This window comes from Lissotriton vulgaris, chromosome 5 (assembly GCF_964263255.1).
Source record: "Lissotriton vulgaris chromosome 5, aLisVul1.2, whole genome shotgun sequence".
NCBI lineage: Eukaryota > Metazoa > Chordata > Amphibia > Caudata > Salamandridae > Lissotriton > Lissotriton vulgaris.
Window position 1 is genome coordinate 454,602,188 of NC_141693.1, and position 25,305 is coordinate 454,627,492.

General features: G+C 44.3%; 1 protein-coding gene across 1 annotated transcript in view; it reads left to right on the top strand.

The window, feature by feature from the left end:
• The window catches only part of LOC147711075 (protein-arginine deiminase type-2-like), a 727,074-nt gene that overhangs the window by 177,057 nt on the left and 524,712 nt on the right, over positions 1–25,305 (top strand). The window contains exon 3 of the mRNA XM_086921889.1: positions 4,757–4,829. Within this exon, the coding sequence (XP_086778015.1) occupies positions 4,757–4,829 (73 nt within the window). The remainder of the gene's footprint in view (positions 1–4,756; positions 4,830–25,305) is intronic.

Consider the following 25,305-nt stretch of genomic DNA (forward strand, 5'->3'; position numbering starts at 1 on the left):
GTACTCTGGGCGGTACTCTGGGGAAGTGACATAAGGTCCCTATAGAATTTATTTTCGGACCTTGTCAGTTCATCTGTACCAATAGTACCCTATAGCTCTGCCCCATAGAGAGCAGAGCTAACTTCCTTTGCTTTATAAATGTCAATGACAGGGGCTATTGACCTTATCGAACAGGAGCACTGTTCCTTGAGCAGTGCCCCGGTGTGACATTGTTAGACATTTACCTGAAGTGGAAGGAGCAGATGAAGAACAGATGGATGAATATACAGACTGTGTAAAGCAGCTAAAACTGTGTTTCAATATCCAAACTAGCATAGTGGTTTCGCGACACAAATTCTTTATGATGGAACAAAAACTTGGGAAAAATGTGGATATGTATGTGTTGGCACTCAGGAGACTGGTGGCAGATTGCCATTTTGCAAAATTGACAGTTGGTTTGTGACCAATTCATATACCACTGTTTAAACAAGGCAATACAATAAAAAATATTGCCTTTAGCTAATCCAATTCTAGACAAAAGGTTATGTATAGCTAAAAGTATAGCAATATCACAGATTTTTGTGACAGAACTGGAAGGGAAAAAATAAAGGTGGTAAACCTTATACATTAGAAAGGGAAAACCAATGTTAAAGACTCTGTTTATTCCAAAGACTTTACAAAATCAGAAGAAAAAAAATCTTTAAGCAAAGAAATATGTGTTTGAGGTGTAGAAATGTATCACATTACAGAAGTGGCAAACAATGTCTGGCAAGAAATGTAATTTGCCGAAATTGTAATAAGTTGGCTCATTTTGGCATCCAGAGCCAGATAAAACAGAAAAGTTGGGGTAACAGTGTAGTAGCAAACCTAGGGGAATAAGGTTATGATGGCCACTTAGACAACCTACAGGAAGAATTCCAGAATACAGTTTAGTTGTTTGTGAAGAAACAGTGGGTACAGGCAATCCTGCTACCTGTGCTGACCCATATGCTGAAATCCTGATAGGTGAGAGATGAGTAAAACTGTTAGTGGATTCAGGATCCAGAATAACTATGGTCACACAAGAGTTATAGGATGAGCTTTGGCTGGGGAGAATTCTAGGCCCCCCTGATCGTGCACCACTATCCTATAAAGGGAGACACTTCAATCTTTCTGGATTTTTTGAAGATGTTCTGATTTCTAGGAATGGGAAAATGTTTGGAAAAATATATGTGGTAGTCAAAGAACCTTGTTTTTTGGGTGGGTTTCACCAAGGTCTGTTCAAAATGGTCTTGAGGCCTGGCACCAAAGACCAAATCTCCATAGTTGTTGAGAACCTAGTAGAAGAATTGGGAGGAAAGTTTCCTCCTGTGTTTTTGGTATAACTGGGAACCATTAAAAGGTTCCAACACAAAATTTAAATCAAAGAGGGGTCCATATTGGTGAAACACAAACTACTCAGTGTGCCTTTCTCCATTAGGGAGGATCTTGTAAAAGAATTTATGAAGTTGTATGACAACAGAATCATAGAACCCATTGGATCATCCTTATGGTTGTCACCGCTGGTGGTAGCTCGTAAAAGGAATGGAGAACTGGGAGTTTGTGTTATTTACATGGTCTTAACATGCTACTAGGATTAATTTGCATCCTTGTCCTAAAATATTTGATCTACTCGCTGTAGTGGCTGGTGCGAAGTGGTTCACTAAGCTAGACCTAGCCTCAGCGTACCACCAGGTTGTACTAGAACCAGACTCCAGGCATTATACAGCTGTTGTGTCTCCCATTGGAATTTTCCAATATCGCAGGATGTTGTTACGGTTAGCCTCTGCAGCATCTGTGTTCCAGAGTATAATGTGCCAAAGGTTTAGGGACCTGAAAGGAGTTGTCGGAACACAAAGCTATTCTTGATTGAGGGTTTACCATACTATGCTAAAAAGGGGTGGTTCTTCAGGTTGATAAGTGTGAAATTAGGAATACAGAGTCAAATATTTAGGACATAGCACAGTAATTGATGTATGGGCTCCTACTGATAAATCTACCCTCAAATTATTCATGAGCCTGTGCGAGTTCTATGCTCGCTTCTTCCCAGACTATGCTTCACACATTACATCCTTGGTTGTACTGCTAAAGAAATATATTATATTCAAGTGGGACGCCAAATGCCAAAATTCCTTTGAATGGGTAAAAACACAACTGGGCAGTTCAAAAGTCCACAAACCATTTAACCCAACCGTCCATGTTGCGTCACTCTCGATGCTTGTAACCATGGTCTGGGGGGCTGTCCTTGCCCAGGAAGATGATGAAATAGAAAACACCATTAATTATGAGCTTAGGGTGTTGAGGGATGCTGAAACCCACTTTTCTACCATGGAAAAAGAGTTGTTGGCATGTAAGTGGGCCATTCAGAAATGTAAACTTCCATTTGGGGTACTGTGAAATGGATCATAAACCTCTGGTGGTTATCCTAACTGGTGAAAAGATCAAGAATTTCTAGACTGACAACAAAGTTGTTGCAGTACCATTTCAACATTGTGCACATCCAAGGGGGAACACATATCTGTGCAGACTTTCGGTCTACGTTTGCTGTACAAGCTGATAATAAGGATGACGGTGAAGACACTGCAAATGAAAATTGTTTGATTGTCGAGTAGGTCCTAGAAGAAATGTTTACACTTTCAGAGTCTGAGTGGAAAAATGAAATTAAGTCAGTTGAGGTTATGAAGGCCATAATGTCCTACATCTCCAAGGGTTGGTCCACAGAGAAATCCCTTCCTATTTCTTGTTAACCTTTTGGAAGGTATCTGATGAGTTGTCTGTGGATGGTTTTCTAATGGGAGAAGCGTGTGTACCTCCGGTTGGTTTGAGGTTCATGTTCATTAAGGTGGATCATGAAAGACATCTGGGAGCCACCTTCACCAAATGACAATTAAGACAAATATTGTGGTGGCCTTCAATGGAAGAGGAGGTTGATTGTTTAGTGGAGGAATGTGCACTATGGGCTAGTTCAGAAAAGGATTTGGTAGTTAGAAAACCCCCAATGCAGCCTATTGATTGCCCATCTAGAGCCTAGGAGAAGGTGGGAATTGACCTGGTTGGTCCTTTCAATAGGTTACCAAGTCAATTTCGTTTTGCGATGGTAGCAATGGATTTGTATTCCATATGGGCAGAGCTATAGTTTGTGGCAGAACCTAATGCAAAAGCGGCAATTGAGTTTCTTACATTTTTCTCTTTTGTGAAGGATGTCCTCAATTTCTTAATTCTGATAATGGTGTTCAATTTTTCAATGAGGAGGTGGACATGATTATTAAATCTGTTGATGTTAAACATTTAAAAATGTCTATGTAACATATCCAAAGTATTGGTCAAGTGGAGTGCATGAAACAGGTGCTAATGCATTGTGTTCAGTGGGCCATCACCAACAAGTGTGTTGTGATCAATACAGTGCGGTCTATGTTATGGTTTTACCGAACAAGTCCACAATCATCTACCCTGGTTTCTCCATTTGAACTGTTGAGAGTTAGGAAACCAGGCATCAAGTTATGCCCAGTTGGATGAGTGGGTGTGTGAAGTTCAGTTTGGAGTTGAATGATTTTGATGTAAGGGTCAAAAGGAATGTGGCTGAAGCAAAATCTAAGCCGAAAAAAAAATTCAACAATAGAACTCATGCAAGTGATGTAAAATTTTGTGTTGGTGATAGGGTGTATATTAAGAAAGGTAGAGACGTGAGGTAGGATGATAAAAAGTTCAGTGAACCAATTGTGGACAAAGCTTGTGGCAATATGGTTAGAGTCAATTGCACAAACTGGTGGAATGTGGTGAGAATGGTCAAGTGCAAGCAAGGAACATTTCGGACAGTTTGGGTGTGTCTGCGGAGAATGGTAGGAGGAGAACAAGGAACTGTGAAGTATCCAAAGGTTCCACTGCTTTTGATTCAATTGTTGGAAGCACGTATAGTGGTGTATGCAAAACATTGGGGCTGAAAAATAGCATTTCTGAGGATCGCAGGAGTAGTCAAGTTAGACATGTCCCTCATAGGCTCATGGGGTAGCCTGGGGTTCACGATGGATTTGTTTTGATTGATTCAAAGTTCTTTTGAAATATTTCAAAGTTCATGTTTTATGTATACTACTGCTGTATGCTGTTGTTTATTTATTTATGTATTTGTTTTACTCTGTAGTAGTTTATTTTATTATTTTCTATTTTTTTATTTTGTTAAGTTGTATTTATCGGTTTTCCCAAGGCGAAAAGTAAATGTAGTGTTCAAGGCACATACTGGGCACGATAGCAGTATGATGTCATGGATTTGGAATTACTAGATGTAGGCTTAGAATACTAGGTGAGTATTCAAAGTCAGTTGGAGGAATATATGTTTATGGCTGCATGACATTTCTAATGTGGAGGCTCTGTACAGAATAAAGAAGTGGTGTCGCTTGTTATTCCACAGGGAGGCGATCACCGCACATTACTTACATGTTTGGTATCCTGTACTGAGGAGATTAGAAAAGCCTACTCATTCGTTTAAGTGTTCAAGGGAAGATCGACAGAGATTTTTTTAATGCCTTGCTGTACAGCAAGATTTATGCTTATAAAGCCTATAATCTCTGAATCGGAGACTGCATGAGAAGCAGGGTTGGAGATTAAGAATGAAAATTACATTCATTATGTGACTAGATGATATGAATAGGTACCTTGGTTGATAGTAATAATAGCTGACCTGGAATCTGACTCACTAGAAAAATTTGTGAACAGAATAATTGTCCTGACGTTTTTCACAGAAATCAATGTTTTCTGTTTGCAGGTTACCATTGCCTATTATGGACCAGGTGCAGATACCCCAATAGATAAAGCAGGAGTCTACCTGACTGGTGTTGGTAAGAACAAGACTTTCTCTACACACATCAGGGTTTTCTTGTTGTTCTGATCCGCTTGGACTTTATTGACAACCATAAGTTGTAGTGCTGAATTGCATAGTAGAGTGAGAATATAATATAATTCTCTATTAAGTACTGTGGTGTGTGTGTAACATTGCATAACCAATTGTGAACTACATCCAAAGAATGCATTAACAGCATGCCAATTAATCTACAAGGTGTCATGGATTGTTCTCTACCAAGATGCTCTTCAGTTTCCCTGGTGGTCGAGGCCATATGGTGGAGTATAAACGTGAGCTGTTAGTTTTGCAGACATTGCACGCTTAAGATCTAATAAGAAGTTTGGAACAGACCATCTTCTGTAGCATGCAGTAAAAAAACATGGACATCCACACATCACAAAAACTTTGTAACCAGTTTCCGAATGATTTCCCCTGGGATCAAGGAACACTGAAAAACATCCAGCTCTCATTCAAGTGCTTCTCAATAGTACCCATAAGCATCGCCACACTGAATTCGGTTACCCGGATCAGTTTTTTACACTACATTTGTCGTATGAACATAGTAAATAAATTAAAACATTTTATAGACGTTACATTTTCAAATTTTTTTTATATTTAAAATATGTATTCAATCAGCCAAATTATCCGAGCAGAATATTTGACTGAAAACACCTCTTTTTTACTTTACAAAAAAAAAAAAACAAGAAACAAAAGAAAAATGTGGCCTTCAAATAGGCATACATGAACACAAATACTCGGTACCAAACTAATACTGCATTTTTAGGAATTAGAGAAGCCCCATACTCTTTCCTTTGTGCAGCGCCGAGTTAGCCTCGCAGAATGTTTTCAAGGGTAACACAGTGAGGGGATCTTGACCTCAAAGAATTCTCAGCTATGTTTGTGGAGACACGGGAGGCAGGTGAGAGGGCTATGGATTCAGATGTCATACCCATGAGCTGGAACTCAGAATAAAGCTAAGTATATTTTCCTACTGTGTCATGAAATTCTTACTGATATTCACACATTGTAGAAAATAGAAGCAAGGAAAAAAGCCAATGCATCGAGGGTGGGTCCAAAATCACAGGACAAAACAGGATTTCGTCAAACAGTTTATTAAGCTAGTCAGAGCCAATATATTACTGAAAACAAGGGGGCACATTTAGAGGAAAGTGGCGGAGGGCGGGTTAGCTCTGAAATTGCTAACACTGCGTTCTGTCACTTCAGAAACGCAGGAATACGCCGTATTTACAATATTACTGCACACCCCAGCATTTTGTCCCTGCGCTGGTGCTAAAATGAGCTGCCCGGCACCAACGCAGGCACCCAGGCACCAAAGTGCAAGGGTGCCTGCATTTAGGTAATGATTGGTTATGTGCAGGTAGTGTCTCTCATGGCAATTTGCTGTTTCTATGTGTGCTGCACAATGCAGCACACATAGAAACAGCAAAAAAAGAGGAGAGGTAAAGCATTTCTCCTCATTTCGCAATGTTAAGACCAATTAATTTTGGCACTGGCTCCTATTTACGCCAATTGGCAAAGCTAGCTCTGTGGCAGCCCATGGCAGTCCCTGCGTTTGCCGCACCATGGCAGCTGGGATGAAGAGCGGGGGCTTGGCGGGGGGTACTGGCGATGAGATTTCTGTTTCGTATGCCGCCACCTGCCGGCTGATTAAGGAGGGAGAGATGTTCGCCCTGTCCTGCATGTAAGAGCGGGGGAGGCCACCACCCCCAAAACTCATGCCGCCGGGGCGGAACGCCCCGCCCCCTTGCTATGCCACTGTTTACGCCACCCTTGTAAATAGGGCGCAGCGTCAAAATCAATGGGTGTTGTGGTGGAACACCCACCACTACACCCATTGCCTACCCCTTTCACTCTAAGTGTAGTGTGAAAGGGGTCATAAAAAGTGATGTTCCTGTGGAGATAGGGGCTTGTAATTATGCCCCATGGATTCCAGAGATCCCGTAAATGTTCGGAGATATTCTACTGATTATTGTTAGAGACAATTCCCTTTTAAAAAAATAGGATTACAGATCAACATGTTTTCCTTTTTTTGCTTCAATGATTCCAACTGCTGGTTTACATACAATTTTATCAGCCAAATTAAGCATACCTCTGAGAATTCTTCAATCACCAATGACGTTTTTTTCATTATAAAGTGTTGGACATGTTGTTTAAAAATTTTGCAAATACCACACCTCTCAGTGATCTTTTTGTAGTCCTATAACTGCATCAAACTGGCACTCGACGATACAGCACTCTTTAGTAGTTTGTCTACAATACTATTGGTGCTCCTTGCTCTACAACTAATAGCATAGACCAAACAGAAATGATTTTTTATTTCTATTGAAGTGTGTATGCTTTGCAACATTTTAAAATCGATATTATTAATGCAATGTAGTTTAACATAGTTTTTGCTTGATTTATTTCCCACTATATTCTGTTCTTTGCCATTAACAAATATTAGAACATTGGAATGTTGGTAGCTCCATTGAAAACAATGGAGTGCTCCGGGCTTATAAAGCCTTCGGCTCGGGCCTTTAATGCTGCAGCGGACTTTTAATAGCCGGTATAGCCTGCTACGGCGGGCTATAAGGCTATATTAAAACATAAATGCTTATAACTTGTTAATATAGAGGCAAAGTGTTTTGGGCCAGCCCCAAACCATGGCAGTAAGGATTATAGAAGGCCATGATCAGATGGCATTTTGTAACCATTTCTACCACTGCGCCGAGGCAGCCCTGCTTGATGGCAGTATCCGCCTGGTATGGTAGGCTGCAAACCTTACCTGATCTTTCTTCAGTACTGACCTGCATAATCACACTGAATAGCAATTTGTTGAGGGAGGGGAGGGCACAGCTTGTACATGTGTATCTAGTCCTTCCTCTCTTAATCTAGTGTGATGCCAGAAGAGACTTCTAAGGAAATGCACTTCGTCAAAAGCTTTGGATGACCACAAAGGTGATTGTTAGGAGAATATACTTTAGTCAAACATTTGGTCAAAAGAGTTAGGCTGTGTTCACCCACAATTAATATTGCATGATCTATGAATGCACATGTTTTGTCTGTGAATATAATTACTTGTACCTCAGATTCTAACCCACAGGGTACTTTTGCACTCACAACCTTTTGATTAGTTACTGAAAATTACATGCTAAAATTGTACCAGGGTAAGGGAATGTTCCTCGCTTTTCCCTAACCACGTCTCTATTCCCTTGTTAAATACGTAGCATAAAACAAGGTTAAACCATGTTCATCCATAGTAGGTTGGTCCCTGTTTATGAACATTTTAACAATATTATCCTCCACATAAGCCGAATTTGCTTGTTGTTCATGCAAGTGGGAATTCTGCTGTGGAAGGACACTTACCACTGTAGCCATTTGTGTCCACAGAACTTTTAGATGCTGATCTTGGACAATAGCCTTATATCATTGTGGATGTACTTGGCTTTTCTCATGTATTTGGTGGACGCATATTTCCATTTTGCTGTCTGTCTCTCCAAAAACTCTTACAAAGCGATTCCAAGCAAGGTCTTGGGAAGAGCTGCTGTCCACTACGTTTGTTAAAAGTGATTCTTAACCTGCATTTTTGTTGCTCATTGGTATTTCCATTTTGCCCCATGTTTTGTCTTATTATATTGAGGTGTATTGAGCAAACATTTTTCCATAGTATGGGCTTCTTGGGGTTCTCTGGGGTGCATACTGGTGGCACACACTTCATTCTTGAAGGTATAGCCATTTTTAAAAAAATTTACAACATCGAAGACGATTTTCCATGGCACTGAAAGCAAATATGGTGCACATGTCCAGCAGAAGATATAAACTGGAATACTGGAATTAGTACATTAATTGTGATTTGTGAGAAATACAAGTTTATTGATTACTCAAAGAACCTTACGCCTGATATAAAGTTTGGCGGATGAGTTACTCTGTTACAAACATGGTAGATATCATTTCAGTCTAAATTAGAAGTGCATTATATTTTTGGGGACTTGTAATCCAGTGGATAGGTTATCCGTCACATTTTTGACAGAGTAACCCATCTGCCCAACTCTAACTCAGGCCCTAAATCAGGGTATTGGCTGCCACACGGATCCAGCGCATTGTCGCCTGCATAGTAAAGCTTGGTTGGAAGATTTATGCTCATAAATTGTTTTGTGTGTTGCCTGATAGGCAGAAGGTCTCTGCAAATTGTGCATACTCTGTAGTATGTATACTACCATTTCCAAAGTTATGGGGTGATGAATACAAAAGTAATCCATGCTTTTTGATTATTTGAAATGTAGGCAAATGCTCCAGACAAATGGGGATTTTCTCAAACGCATTTTGGACTATGTTAAGTAAGTACTCTTTTATGTACTCTTACATACCTTTGGGAATCTGGCACAAAACATCTAAGATTGGAACAAACTATGAATATTCATGGGACATTTAGTACAAATATAAAAAAACGGTGCCCTCTTTGCACTTTAACTGATAGGGAACTGGATGTTTTGAGGCCGATTCTGCTCTGGTAGTATTACTTTCCATACTCATAAATGCGTTTTTGAATTGGCCCACTAACTTTAGGCAAAAAAGCTTTGAAAACTGTAATGACCTGGGCAATCAGAGAAAGTTTGTTGCAAGCGTCATCGGTTACTTTTAGAAATATCTTATGGCATCTAATGATCATACTTTTGGGGACAACACCATGACCATTTCACCCAAGTCTACTTTTCGTTATGATTTCTCCAAGGGTGATCCTTGCCACTAGGAGAGGCACCTCCAGTACTTCTGCAGGTTAACATTGCATTCCCGTTTTATGAGACGTCTTTTTAAATGTGTACATGATAAGGATCTCAATTTATTATGGTCTTATAATGCCCACCGTGAGTTAGATCTCCATACTGTTGTTTGTGTTCTTTGGCATACAATGTTAGACACGTTTCGTCTTCAGTGACATTTCACTTTCTGGGTTCCAGTTACTTATTCACGTGCATCTTTTTTTCCTGGTGAAGAAGATGCACATGAATTGATGCAGGAGATTTTTAGTGCTCCGAAATATAGCTTCAGAGAACACCGCCAGCATATCTGGCGGTGTTGTTAGCTTCTATGTTGCATTTTGAAGATGAACACTAACAGGAAGACACTGGAATCAGGTAGGTATAGAAACGTTTATTTAATTATGGAAAATGTTGCAAGTAAGGAAACCCTTCCAGGAGCTAGGATTTAACCAGCTCATTCCCCAGCAGTAGACAGAAACTCTAACTAAGCCGAATAGAACACTCCCACTAATGACATCACTCATCCTACGTAACATTCCACATACCACAACAAGCTGGAACTGAATACCCACCAGGCTAAAACAGAAGGCAGGATACAATATCTCCCACTCACAACGAAGGGCTGCACAATAAAGTGCAATACAATAAAAACACAAGAAGCACAAAATATAATGATCAAACTAAAAGAACGCACTTATTTTACTTTGAGTACACAATTTACAAAACTTGAACACACCCTACAAGAAGTAAGTTCAAAACGAAATACCACCATACACACCTTCACACAGGGAAACGGATACACGTTCATACACATGCTCAGGGAACGGAACTGCACACCCACACAGGACATATACAACCAGAAATAACATCAACACCATTAATTCGCATGAGCATAACACCCTGTGGAGTGTGTTTGCTTCATGCAACCAGCACACATGAATATAGCCCAGTGGAGCATGCACACTCTTTGGAAAGAGTTCAGGGACTTTCAACCAAGTGGAGTATGCACCCTTTATGCAAACGGCGCAATGGAATAAAACCCAAAACAGCACATGGCCATCGCTGCCATTGAAGTACGCAACCACCAAGAAAACAGCACATTGGCATTCAACCTAGGGAAGTGCGCATTCTTGCAAACACCACACAGGCATTCAACCTACTGAAGTATCCAGCCTCCATGCAAACAGGGCAGGGACTGTCAACCTAGTGGAGTATGCACCCTTCAAGCAATCAGCACACAGTCCTCCAACCTGGTGGAGTAAGCACCCTCAACCCAAACAGCACCCAGGCCTTCAAAATGGTGTAGTACGCACCCTTCCCACTAATAGTTCAAGGGCATCAGAACACCCTGATGCCTGCACTCCCTACTGTGCGGTTAACAATCAAAAGTAATGGATGAAATGTGGACACTGTCAGCACATACCAAAGTACACCTAACACTAGACACACTCCCCTCCCATAGCCCACATATTTATTTTGAACTCAATAAAACACTGCAAGATATTCAGCAATCCAATTGGCAAGGAAGTTGGGCGAGGAGGTACATGTTCCATGACTCACAAAATTAAACACATATGTACACTAAACACCCGTGGATACCAAACCCCTCGACAACAGAATTAATTAAAATAAACCCATGATTGATCACAAGAAAATTCAACACTAAACTCTACTTTAACTTCTGCATTGATGCCTATAAACTACCTGATGCATCCGTATTAAAAATGCATAAATACTTCCTAAACATTTAAAGCGACCTTCTGAGTGATATCTCGGTTGCAGCAAAGTTTTTAACCTTTCTATGGCTTGTTGAATTTGGTGAATATCCCGGGGTATGCCAGTTGGAGTTACAGGGTCCGCCCCAATGCAAATGAGGGTAAAGCCCTCTGATGATGGCGCTTACGCTTTATGTGCACCAGGGCTATCGGTATTACAGAAGGAGCCGCACAAGCGCCTGGGTCCCCTTCTGTAATACCTTGAGGAGGCATCAGGCATTTGTGCCTGTTTGAGGACCCCCTGGGTAGATTGATATTACGGAAAACTGAGTTTGTCTCGCAAATAGTGAAATGGAACAGGTCAGCCCTGCTTCAGTTTTGGAAGCCTGGATTCATTCACTGAATTTCAAATACTGAAACCTCAGGTCCAGAATGCTGATTGTATGTACGATGACAACATAAGTGGTATCTGCCTGTGCTGAGAGAGCACTGCATACCAATCCCATCCTCATCGCCAATGTAAAGATCAGTCCAAGAAAATATTATAATTGTAGTCTTTATTAAAGAGTTGGTACAGGAACTCCAGCTCATCCACAGCCTGCTTCACAGTTCAGTTTCATCTCTCAAAATATAACATTCTAAGCTGCTAGGCAACCATTAACATTCCACATTAGTCATCTCTACACATTCCTGTCAGTAGAGGTGAGCATGGACAGTTCAGTAGTTATTTTCAAACACAACCACTGGACGTTGCATTCATTCTCCAATGGCATGCACCACCTGCCAGCTGTTTCTCCTGTAGGCCACTTACAACTAGAAAAGCCACCAAAACACTAAGTGAAAGTTAAATCTCACTGGCCCACTCTCATACACTGAAAAAATATTTCAGAGAGGTTATATGAACTGGATCTGTTCACACTACACTTTGACTTTCTTTTAGTACTGAACAGTTGACATTTTATGACAATACAGCACTGCACTTTTATATCAGCTCATCCCTCCCTTTACTGTACAGCAGTACCACTTAAGGCACTCTGCAACACAGTTCTGTTCGCCCTCACCACACTATGCAGATACACCTTGTGATCCTGGGTAGAAATGGGTTGGGCCTTCCCAGTGAAACACTGGAAAGAAACTTCAGCAACAAACATCTTTTCAGCTAGTCTGAATCAGAATTCCTCAGCACTGCTGCAGCTGTCTCTTGCATTAACAGACCCGTATTTAAACTGAATTAGTAGACCTCCTTGGAGCACTCAGATGCTAAACAAGACTGTGGGGTACCTTTCTTAATCAGCACCTCTACTTAGTGTACACTCATACAGCACACTTATCATACCGCTATTGTGCTCTGCTTTGGGGTTGCCATGTCTTGTGGCACTGGTGGCATTCATTCTTCAGCTTGGCAGTTACATGGCTCTCCACTTTGGTCTCCTTTAGTTTTCACTTGACTCCTCTGTTGCATTTCCTGGAATGCACACAGGGAGGGACTCCCAGAAGGTAGGTAGGTACAGGAAAATATATGTTTTTGAAAAAAGAGTTACAAGTAGGGAAATCTTATAAGAAGCTAAGACACAGCTTTCCAAACTTTTCATGTTGGTGACACACCTTTTTGTGAAAAAATGTTCAGGGACACGGTAACGCGAGGAAGCGCAGTGAGCGAGCGAGCTGGAACCACCTATGGTGGGTTCAGGCTCCACACACCACAACCCACACACAACCCCACACACACCACCCCACAGACACACCACCCCACACAACCCCCCAAACACACAACCCCTCACACCTCACCCCCCCACAGACAACCACCCCACACATCCCACACAACACCCCACACACAACCCCACACACCTCACCTCCCACACACCCCCCCACACAACCCCACACTCACACCCCACACACACACCCCCCACACACACACCCCACCCCCCACACACCCCCACACACACAACCGCACACACACAACCCCCCACACACACACCCACACACACACCCACACACACACTCCCACACACACACCCCCACACACATCCCACACACATCCCCCACACACACACCCCACACACACCCCACACACAACCCCCACACACACCCCACACACCCACATACCACCCCACACACCACCCCACACACACCACCCCACAGACACACCACCCCACACACACCACCCCACAGACACACACCCCACACAACCCCCCACACCTCACACCCCCCACCCACACACACCCCACCCACACACACCCCACAACCCCACCCCAGACCCCCCCACACACACACCCACACATCCCCACACAACTCCACACACACCCACACACACAAAAATGCAAGTGTTCGTCTGTAACACAACTGGTGCTCATGTAAAGCGCTCTGATACCTTTGACTCTAGTTTGCCAGCAGCGCACAGGGCTTGTTAATGAGCCCCAGAGTTTATACAAAGAGAGAGAAAGAAATAACATCCGTGTAGTCTGGCCCACACTGTTTCGCTACATTCCCACCACCTCTAGTACTAGACGCACGCCATATTACTCGTGGTTTGGTTACTTCTGATATGTGTGGAAACTCTCGTTTCCGCACACATTAGGATTCGTATTGGGTGAATACTATACCTTGCACACTTTTCTCCTAGTAAGTTTTAGCAGGTCAAACCTGCATAAACGTAACAGGTGGAAATGTGTGGTAAATACCTATTGGCTATGCCAATGCTTGTTTTATTTTCAGAGGGAGAGTACCTGCGTTTCTCAAGAGAGGTAATACTTTAAATTGGAGAGTACCAGCACTTCTCAGAAACAAGCAAGTACTCTGATACACAGTACCTGCAGTCCTATTGTTCCATTTTAAGCACTGCCTATAAAGCAACTCTGAATTTACAGCTATGAAAATTGTATACTGGTGGATTTTCCACATTAAGTTCCATCAGTGGGTGTAACTGGCTGCATATCGTGAGGCTAATGCCGTGGGCACATTTTTTTACCCCTAAATATCCCCTGGGTGTGCAGTGTGTGTGTGCATCAAGGGTATTAATTAATTTTGCTGTGTATCCGTCGGGAGACTACTCTGGGTGACATTCCCAATGGATTTTGGCGTCTTGTCTCTCAAGTCGTGTGATTGATGCCAATTGATGCTTTGTTTGCAAACGAGGTCCCCTACACGGCACAGAACATGAAAGTTTTAAGAATCTTCGCTGTGGTCTTCTTCACTTAACCCCACTCGGAAGATAACAGCATCCCATTGGGCAGAGATCCCGGCTATCAGCACGCGATCAGATCCCCATCACACAGGGTCCTTCGTGAGAGCATATTTAACACTTCTCTCGATCAGCCCAGCAGGCGCAGTCTTGCTCCGTCGTAGAAGCCTGTTTGCTCTCGTGTGTGAGTTGAGCTGCTGACCCTGTAATGCTTCTACAGGGGAATTGTAATAAAGTAGGTTCTGCCCTGTACGAGACAAACAACTCCTACATTAACCGAGGCAAACAAAAGTGACCTTTATCACAAGCGGGGCTCTCGAGTGATGTTTTGTCGGTACAGTCTCCTAGCAAATAATCTGCTTTATGATTGCGATTCAGCTCACTGAATGTGTGTCTGTGAGACTCGGGCGCACGGACCCAGTTCATAGCCCTTGACGTCAGTGCATCGCATCGCGCGACACACCTACGCATGGGGCGCGACACAGTAACGTGTCGCGCCACACAGTTTGGAAAGCTGTGAGCTAAGATGTAACCAACTCAGTCCCAGCTATCTGGGATAGAACACTGACACTAATGATATCACACATTCCACATGACTCACAACATCCCACATAAGATTGCAACAGAAGACACACCAGACTGGAACAGAAGACAGTATACCACAAGGTACTTCTAGGAAAGATGCAAATCTTGGTTAGAGCTGCAACTTTTTTGAATAATGGCTCATGATTTCCTCTATCTGTAGGACATTGAATATTTGAACTGTAATACGAGCTGATGAGTGCATCCTTTTTCAAGCTTCTCTTCTACACAATTATATTTGCCCCAGTATTGGAACTTTCATAGATTCCCATGCTTTGTATCATTTCCCGTCGTCGGAATTGGAGCCTCGGTAAATTGAAAATACCTTAGTAGTAAGCACAAAGTGAAAAAATAGGCCTAGGCCTCATCTCATTTTGTAGCTTATCCACCTCTTTTTGTAAAAGAGACCAAATTCTTGCAGTAGCCAATCAGAGTAGCCTCACCCCATAGAACCTTCCTGAGAGAGCCTCAGAGCCTCAGATTTTCTATCACATGTTGTGCTAGGGAGTCTCCATTGAGCTCTGCTCAATTTTCTTCACTTCTGAGTATTTTTCTTCAACTTTTGCCTATTTCTTCGTCATGTCTGACAAAGAGAAGAAAGCACTTTTTAGAGCCTGTGCTACTTGCTCAAAAAAGAGGTTGTTTGTTGAGGACAAACATGAGGACTGCATATACTGCTTATATCCGGATCATAAGGCCACAGACTGCAAGATTTGCAGAACCTTCTCCACCAAAACCTTGAGGGACAGAGAGGGACGTCTCCTCACTTGGCTACAGAAAATGAAGGACCGCAAGGAAGTTATGTCTTCTGGAAAATGAAGGACCGCAAGGAAGTTATGTCTTCTGACAGTGAGGGCTCTTCTTCGATGGTGTCATCAAGAAAATCGAAGAAGAGGGGTAGGTCTCCTGCTACTACATCTGATAAGCCCATGTCAAGGCCTTGCCTGGGACCTCTGATAGGTCCGATAGGCCTGCTTCCCAAAAATCTCCTCACCACGGTGAAAAGGAGAGGCGGGGAAAGCTTGAGTCGCAACCTTCAAAAAAGGCTAAGAAGATCGTCTCTGTGACTTCACCACCCTCTGACAAGGATAGAGGGGTGAAAAAGCCTTCTACTGCGACTCAGGAGATTGTTTCAGACAAGAAACAGCTTTCGTCGACGGTGAAAACCACAGGTACGCCGACGATTTCTCTCAAGAAAGACTTGTCTTTAAAATTGCCCCCGTCGACGGGCTCGTCGACGATGGCTACGACGACGGCACCTGCGCCGTCGATGATGTTTAAGACGCCTGATGCCTGTTCGTCGTCGACGAAAATGACTTTCTCCACATCGACGACGTTGACGACGAGAGTCGCGTCGACGGCGACAACGACGGCGACAACGACGACGAGGACAACGTCGACGACGACCATGTCGACGACACCTGTGACCTTGCTGCTGACAACGAGTTTGACGATGACCATCTCCCCGTCGACGACTCAATCCTTGACGACGAGCGCAGTTTCTTCATCGGCGCCTCCTCCGTCGACGAAACAGTGTCTGAAGATTCAACCGTCGATGACGATTCCGTCGACGACTGGAAAACTTGTTTTTTCACACAGGAAAAGACAAATAACACCGGAAATTACATCTCCACGGCAAGTTCAACGGTTTCCTCCTACCCTATTGCTGGATGAGGACTCTGAAGAAGAGGCTTATAGCGATTTTGGGCCGACTTATAGCCCTTCTGACTTACAAGTAAAATTACAAGATGTCAGTTCTGAGGAAGGTGAAATGGAGCAACAACACTATGTTCCACAGATTATTATGACCAACAGGAGAGGCCAAGCATGCAGGTTCCTTTGCAGAAACCTCCACGTCAGTCTCAGCAGGAGATGGTGGCGATGCCATCTACTCTCATCTCTGACCTACAATTAATTTTGCAGGACTATCGGAGGCGATTTCCTACTCCTCAGGAGGTTCAACAGGTACACCCTCCTACACCTACGCCTCAGTTAGCTCAACCAGTGGCAGAACACTCTTTGCCTTCAAGAGGGCGTGACCCAGAGCCCGTAGAACATCCACAAGAGGTGGTGGCCATTCTGGGTGATACGGATGATGATAATGCCTCATCTGATGTAGATCAGCAAGTGGACCCTGACCAAGACCAGAATATAGACTGGAATCAGGATGACCTTCGAGATCCAGATGTCACAGGGCCTGATACCGCAATCTATCCTCCAGCTGATATCGGAGGTTTTCACAACTTGATGGAATGAGCTTCCAAGAGATTTGGTCTTCCAGTTACCACAGTTCAGTCCGAATGTTTTTTATAGGATTTCAAAGAACCATTCCTGAAATCCGTACGTTCAATCCCCATCATTGAACATGTTTGGTCTGAAGGCCTAAAAGCTATGCAGAATCCGGCCACGGTCCTCCCGGTGCTCCCCAGACTGGAGAAAAAATATAAGGCGCCAAAGGGCAGCCCGGCATGTCTACTAGGTCAACCAAAACCGGACTCTGTTATTTCCCAGGCCGCACAGAGTAAATCTAAGAACTCATCCACGCCGCTAACGATGCCACCGGATAAAGAGGGCAGGCGTTTGGACAATGGCCAGCCTCCTCGTTAGGGCGGCTAATGCTTTGGCGATTCTGGGGAGATACGATCGCCAGATGTGGTGTGACCTCTCCCCGTTTGTGGAAGAACTTTAGGATGCATCTAAGGACGAGGTCAAAAAGATCTTACTGGAAGGAGAGCGAGCCTCTTCTGAGGTAATCGACTGAGCTATGGATATAGCAACAACGGCCTTCTTAGCGCTAGCCGGCTCAGCAGTTCTGAGACGCCAGGGTTGGTTGCGAGCCACGTGGTTTAGACAGGAGGTACAAAATAAAATTCTGGATCTGCCTTACGATGGGGAGATGTTATTTGGTAAACACGTGGATGACGCCCTACAGGACATAAAGAAAGATACAGATACGGCCAAGTCCTTAGGAACTTTACAATACCGCAAAGTGCCCTTCAAAAGAGCAAGAGGAAGAGGATTCTCCTCCTATAGAGGAGGCAATCAGCACCGCTACTCTTCCAACTCCCAACCTGGCCAAACATACAAACCCCAGTATTCACAGAGGGGTTCTTTCTCTCGCCAGCCGCCGAGAGGACGACAAGGGCAGCAGAGGAGAGATAATACCAAGAGACAATAACGGCCAGGTGGCTCTTTCTACTGTTCCTGCACCCTCGTTAACACCAGGATGGTCATAACAACAGACCAGTGGGTCCTAAACATCATCAAGAAAGGACACACGTTGGAGTTCCAAAATCTTCCTCCAACGAGAGCTCCAGACGCCTTTACACCCAAACATCTGAAACTCCTTCATCTCGAGGCCCACCAACTCTTCACCAAGGGGGCAATAGAACCTGTACCTCTCTCCCAAAAGGGGAAAGGGTTCTATTCCAGGTTATTCCTGGTTCGGAAGACGAAGGACAAGTGGCGTCCGATCTTAGATCTACGACAGCTCAACGCTTATCTCATCAAGTTGTCCTTCAGGATGGTCACTCTTCAGGACATCCTCCTACCTTCCCAATCCAGAGGACTACATGGCGACCCTAGATTTGGAAGATGCTTACTTCCATGTACCCATTCATCCAGGTCACAGGCAATATCTTCGATTTACAGTAGGCAAGAGCCATTTTCAATTCAAAGTACTGCCTTTTGGTCTCCGGTCCGCTCAGCGGATCTTTACAAAGGTACTGGCTCCTGTGGCAGCCTTTCTCAGAAAGCAGTCTTTCAAAGTCTTCCCATATCTGGACGATTGGCTGCTAAAGGCTCCTTCGTTCCAACAGGGCAGTCATGAGCTGCAGACAACTGTTCGAGCAGCTGGGCTTTCGGCTCAACAGAGAAAAATCGATTTTGCGCCCCTCCAAAACAGCAACGTTTTTGGGTGCTATCCTAGACACGGAGTGCTGCCTGGCTTTTCCTTCAGAAGAGCGCCAAACCAAGCTAATTCTTTCAGCTCGCATACTATGGACACGGACGTTTCTGTCAGTTCGCAAATACAAATCGCTTCTCGGATCGATATCATCCTGCATACCATTGGTACCACACTGCAGGCTGCGAATGCGTCCACTGCAGGAACAGTTGGACAAACAATGGCGTCAGGTGACGGGATCCTTCGACGAAAGGATTGTAATCACTCCGAAAATGCGGAAGGCAGGCAGCTGGTGGTTGCTAAAGGACAATCTTTCAGTAGATTTGCCATTCCAACTTCCACCATCTCCCATGGGATTGACAACAGATGCTTCCATGGAGGGATGGGGAGCGGTCCTCCAAGAACTGAAAGTCAGTGGTCATTGGAGCTCAGTCCAAGTCAAGTTCCACATCAATCTACTGGAACTTATGGCCATTCGTCTAGCCTTGCAGGCTTTCCTTCCAAGGATCCGCAACCGTTCAGTGCAGGTTCGTACAGACAACACCACAGCCATGAACTACATAAACAAGCAGGGCGGAACGAGATCTTGCACCCTTTCGAAGGAAGCACAGAGGCTTTGGAATTGGGTGATCCAACACAATATCACCCTTTCAGCAGAACATCTGGCAGGCACACTCAATGCCACAGCGGACGCTTTGAGTCACCAAAGGACTATCAGCCTCGAATGGGAACTGGATCAGACCATTCTGAACGAACTGTTTGCAGATTGGGAGACCCCAACTATCGATCTGTTTGCAACTCCCCAAAATGCCAAATGCCAGTCCCACGCAAGCAGGGCTCACCATCGGGGATCCTTGGGGAATGCGCTTTTGATTGCCTGGTACAGCGCATTTGTTTACGCCTTTCCTCCTATTCCGCTGATCCCGAGACTGATCTGCAAGCTCAAGGTGGAGCCGTGCAGAATGATTCTGATTGCACCAGCATGGCCCAGGCAGTTTTGGTACACAGAACTTCTTCTCCTCTCCCAAGATCAACCGATTCTCCTGCGTCCTGTTCCATCACTGTTGACAATGGCTCACGGACAGGTTCTGCATCCAGACCTGAAGTCACTACAATTGACAGCGTTAGTATTTAATAGTACACAATAGGGAATATTAGACAAAAAATCCATCTTATATCCCTTTTTAACATTTGTAGTTGATTTGCCTGACCATCAACATATTATAACACAGTGGCTCCAACGTACGCCAAGAAGTGAGATCCTACCAGATAAGGTAACAAATCAAGAGTGTGCTATCTCTATAAGTGACATTAAATTTAGAATAAATATAGTTCTCACATTTATATATCCATCTTTTCTCTGCTTCTATTGAAAAGGCATAGATTCCTACAGCACCAGGGAAGTGACTCACTGAAGTGCATCTAGGATTATGAAATGAAAATGACATAGTCTACTAGATTGAATGAGGTATGAATACAAGCATCAGTCAATAAGAAAACATGACATAATAGGGTAAAATCATGTAAACCGAAAAACTCACCTGCATCACGCCGCAGCTCGCCAGGACACTCAGCCCACGCCGCCACCGCCGAGAGTCACTTTCTCTGCAGTCTGGTCGCGCCGCCGCTCCGGGACTACGATTCCCGGCAGCCTACGCGGCGGCGCGCGTAGTGACACCGCGAGGGCGCCAGGGGAGGCGCACAAAAGCGCCGAAGGGCCGGCGGAGCCTTGGGAAACCGAAAAACTCACCTGCATCACGCCGCAGCTCGCCAGGACACTCAGCCCACGCCGCCACCGCCGAGAGTCACTTTCTCTGCAGTCTGGTCGCGCCGCCGCTCCGGGACTACGATTCCCGGCAGCCTATGCGGCGGCGCGCGTAGTGACACCGCGAGGGTGCCAGGGGAGGTGCACAAAAGCGCCGAAGGGCCAGCTACGCGGGACGCGAGCGGGACGCCCGGGGCGAAGCCCGGGCAAAGGGCGGGCCCGTTTTAGCCCGTTCTAGACTGTGAAAGACTGGACTGGGCCACCCCTCTTTGCCCCAACATCCAAATCTACATGTGGTAAGGCGACATACTTCTACATTCCCTGTGGTCATTGTGTAATTGGTTCACTATTGTTATACTTATTACCGGGGCTCTGTTGCCTGGATTTGACTGACTGCTATGTCGAGGCAAAAAACACCTGCCACCCCGGCCAACACTATGGACAACTATTTGGTCCAGGTAGTGGCCAAAATCAATAATGATCGGAGGTCCTCTCTGGGACTCATGGACTCGCCACCTTGTGCCCAAATTAACCAATCAGGGGTATTCCAGTCTGCCAGTGACGAAACTGTTTTCACCGACCCAATCAAGGACCCCAATGACTGCTCCACAATAAATGTGTCCACGGCATCTATTGTACAACAACCTGATTCTATTGCCGACCTACTCATTTCAGAAGAGTTAAATAAATCTGATACAATTGTAGAGCTAGACCCAGAGAGCAACACTACTCCTACCCCCGTCCCCGCACCAAGAGCTAAAAGAGGGATTACTAAGGCCCCGCCTAGAAGAGGTGGTCCACGTTCTTGTAAGAATAAATCCGTAACCCCACCTAGAAGAACAAATAAAAGGGCGGAAGAAGGGATAAGGGAGGAAGAGAACGAAAGTGTAGTCTGGGAGGATACACTCTCAAATAAGCTCATGGGTATACTGGAGTCCAAACTATCAGGGTTAATGAAACCCCTTATATCAAAAATAGACCAATTAGCAAATAAAGTTAACAAATTAGAGACCCTCCTAAGAAAAACTAATGAGGGGGTGGGGGAAATACCAAATTTAAAAATTTAATAATAAGCAAACTTGAAGACATAGAGGCTGCAGGGAAAACACTTGGGGGGAACACGAATGCAGGCCTGCAAGTCCCACCTGACCAAACACAGCAAGCTAGCTCTAGACCTGGTGATATCCTTGATGCTGCTCCAATTCTAGAACCAGTGCAAACAGTAGGCAACTCTACCTCTGAGATTTTCAACCCAGAAACCGGCCCAGTTGAATTAATTGTCGAAGCTTCCCCCTTGATTCTAGTACTTGCTAACACACCACCACTGAAAACAGGGCAGATCGAGTCTCCGGACTCCTTACGAAATAAGGCCCTGCAGTGGCTTAGTAATAACATGCATATATCTCCTTGGGGCAAGGAAAAACTATCTGATGATCTGCTCACAGCAAGAAGGGTTAAGTGGATAGGCACTAAGATAAAGAAATTCCAAGGGGACTGTGTGGTTTTGAACTTCAAGGGCCCTGAAGTAGTACCTGACGTCCTACGGCACATCTTCCCACCACAACATAGAACAGCAGACATAATACCACTGACACTGGATTTCTTCTATAGTAGAAGAGGTCTAGTAGCTAAGCCTAGCATACTGAGAACAAAGTGGACAGTTGTGGGGAATAGAAGGGCCAGGAATGGCCCATTATGCGAGTGGGGGCTAAATCTGGAAAATCACTACTCTGCGTTATCTGACTTAAACGAGTGTGATTGACTCGTGGGCTCTTCTCCTGTCCCTCCTAAAATCCAGCTGCACCAGGGACGTGATAGGATTCCTACCCCATACGAGCCCATAGGGAAAAAACTGACCCTGGTCGCCAAGGAATCCTGTACTCCTGCCCCAGAGAAACTAAGCATAGTTTTAAAGGAACATAATAGAGTACTAGAGGTGATTGAGAAGTCACCAACACTAAGTGGAGGCTTAACATCAGGCATAGAATTGGAAGAAGCAATAAATACTCCTGGTAATGACCAGATATATCATCAACTGGATATACTGCCATTATCTCTTGTCTCTTGGAATATAGCTGGCATTACAAACAAGCTAAACATCCCAGATTGGGTCGACTTTATCGACCATTATGACATTATCATGCTGCAAGAAACTTGGTCGCTCACCCCAATCTTTCGGCAAGGGTACCTGAACTTCTATGTCCCAGCTATAAGAAACCGAGTAGGTCGACCCTCTGGGGGCCTGTTAATTTGGGTACGCCAAACATTGAACTGCTCAGTTAAGCAAAGGTCTACACCCTCTAATGACATTCTAGCACTTGATATTAGCTGGCAAAATGGCCAACAACTCGCCTTGTTTAATCTTTATTCCAGGGGAGTTGGTAGGGGTAAACTATCAGAGACCATAATGACCCTTGAGCATCACATTGAAATGCTACCAGTGCCACCCCATGTAATGATAGGCGGGGACTTTAATACCACCTTTGAACCTTTGGGTGAAGAGGATAGGACCCTGGCCGAAGAAGAGGATGCCAAGTGGAGAATTCCTCAACTAGACGTCCCAGTCATTAGAAAATGGAGCACAGTAGCAATCCAACTAAAGAGTTTTTGTCTCTCAAGAGGGCTCAGAGCAGTCAATGGACGGGCACCCTCTGATTTAATGGGGAAAAACACATTTGATAACGGCCGAGCAGCCAGCAGAATAGATTATATATTACTGGATGTAAGGGCTTGGACTAAATTGGTAGATATGGAAGTGAAAGACAAAATAGAAAGCGATCACAATCCTTTGTGCTTGACCCTCCATCCCTACCAAGAAGTGTCCAATTATCCAAGAGGAAATGAAATGGTGACGCAAGATCTTGTAAGTTCAAATAACCTTCGCCACCTGAAGTGGAGTATGCTCCTAGAAGATGCTTCTAAATTAGAGACTCTTAAGGAACTAGTGGTGGACGAAGTCTCTAAGATTGAGTCCCATTATGGGTTGATTGACTTTATAGACTACATGATGGAGGCCCACGAGGAACTATTTTCTAAAATTCAAAGTTTCTTTGTTAAAACGGTAGCACCAAACAAAAAGAAAAAGGTCCAAGAGAGTAAAGGGTGGTATGATAAGAGTTGCAGGATAGCACGAAAAAATCTCAGTATGGAATTGAGAATAGGTAATGCATCAACAGTGAGACTGGCGAGAAACCAGTATAGACAGGCCCAAAAACTGGCAAAGAAGCGTTGGGACGAGGATTGCTGGCGTGAACTCAAGGAGGCATGTGCCTCCAAGGATTCCAAGCGTTTCTGGGCCACAGTAAAATGGGACAAGGGTGGTGTAGCCCTCCAGCCGATGAACCATGTCCCAAAAAGCAGCTGGGTAAAATTCTTCCAACCACAGTATGCCCGTAACCCCACATTTACCAATGATTGTCCTCCTCCGCACGTCTACTACAAAACTCCATTATTCGTTGAAAAGGATGTGAGTATTGTATTAGATTGTGTAGCAGGGAGCAAAGCTCCAGGTATGGACGGAATTCCGGCTGATATATTTTTATCAGATCGGAAGTCCTGGTGTAGTTATTTTACAATGCTGGCTAATGCGGTGGCAATGGGAGGGAAAGTGCCTGCCTCATGGAAGGGAGCCGAAATTATTCCCATTTTCAAGAAAGGTGATAGAACCCTGGCTAAAAACTATAGACCCATTAGTCTGATTGATACAGCACAAAAACTAATGGGCCGATTAGTCCAGAATAAACTGCAGCAATGGATTAATGAAAAGAATATTTTGTCATCTTACCAAGCTGGGTTTCGCCCTTTAACTAGTAGCGTTGACCAAGTCCTCCATTTTTTAACCATCTATTGGAGAAACGTTACCTTAAAGAAGGGGACATTGTATGCAGTCTTTGTGGACCTAAAAGCCGCTTTCGACTTGGTCCCCAGAGAAAAACTCTGGCAGACCCTGGCGGACGTAGGCTTAAGCCAGGAATTGCTTACACTCCTTGTTCGTCTCCACGAAAATAATTTTGCAAGAATAAGATGGGGCAAGCAAGGAGAAGTAACTGATCCCTTTCCGGTAGAACGTGGGGTGAGACAAGGGTGTGTCCTAGCGCCGACTCTCTTCTCAATTTATATAAATGGCATTGTTGAACATCTAGAGAAGATTGCTAGTGACGCCCCAGTAATTGCAGGCTCTCGTGTCCCCGGCCTCATGTTCGCGGACGACACGCTTTTACTTTCCCGCACCCCCAGTGGTCTCCAAAAAGTGGTTGAAGCCTTTGGTGAGTTTTGTGATGGGAGGGGCCTTGAACTGAATACCACCAAAACAAAATTCATGTGCCTCAACCAGCAGTCCACCTTTAAAGGTGTAATAAAATATAAAGGTACACCCTTAGAAAGGGTGGACTCCTTCTCTTACCTTGGCATCACCCTTCAAGAAAACATGAGCTGGAAATCACATATAAACACAACTTTACTAAAGTTTAGGCAGCTAGCAGGCGCAATCACCCTAAAACACCATACTTCACTAACAAAGCCAGTAAATTGTGTGTTGGAAATTTATTCTATGAAAGTACTGGGGGCT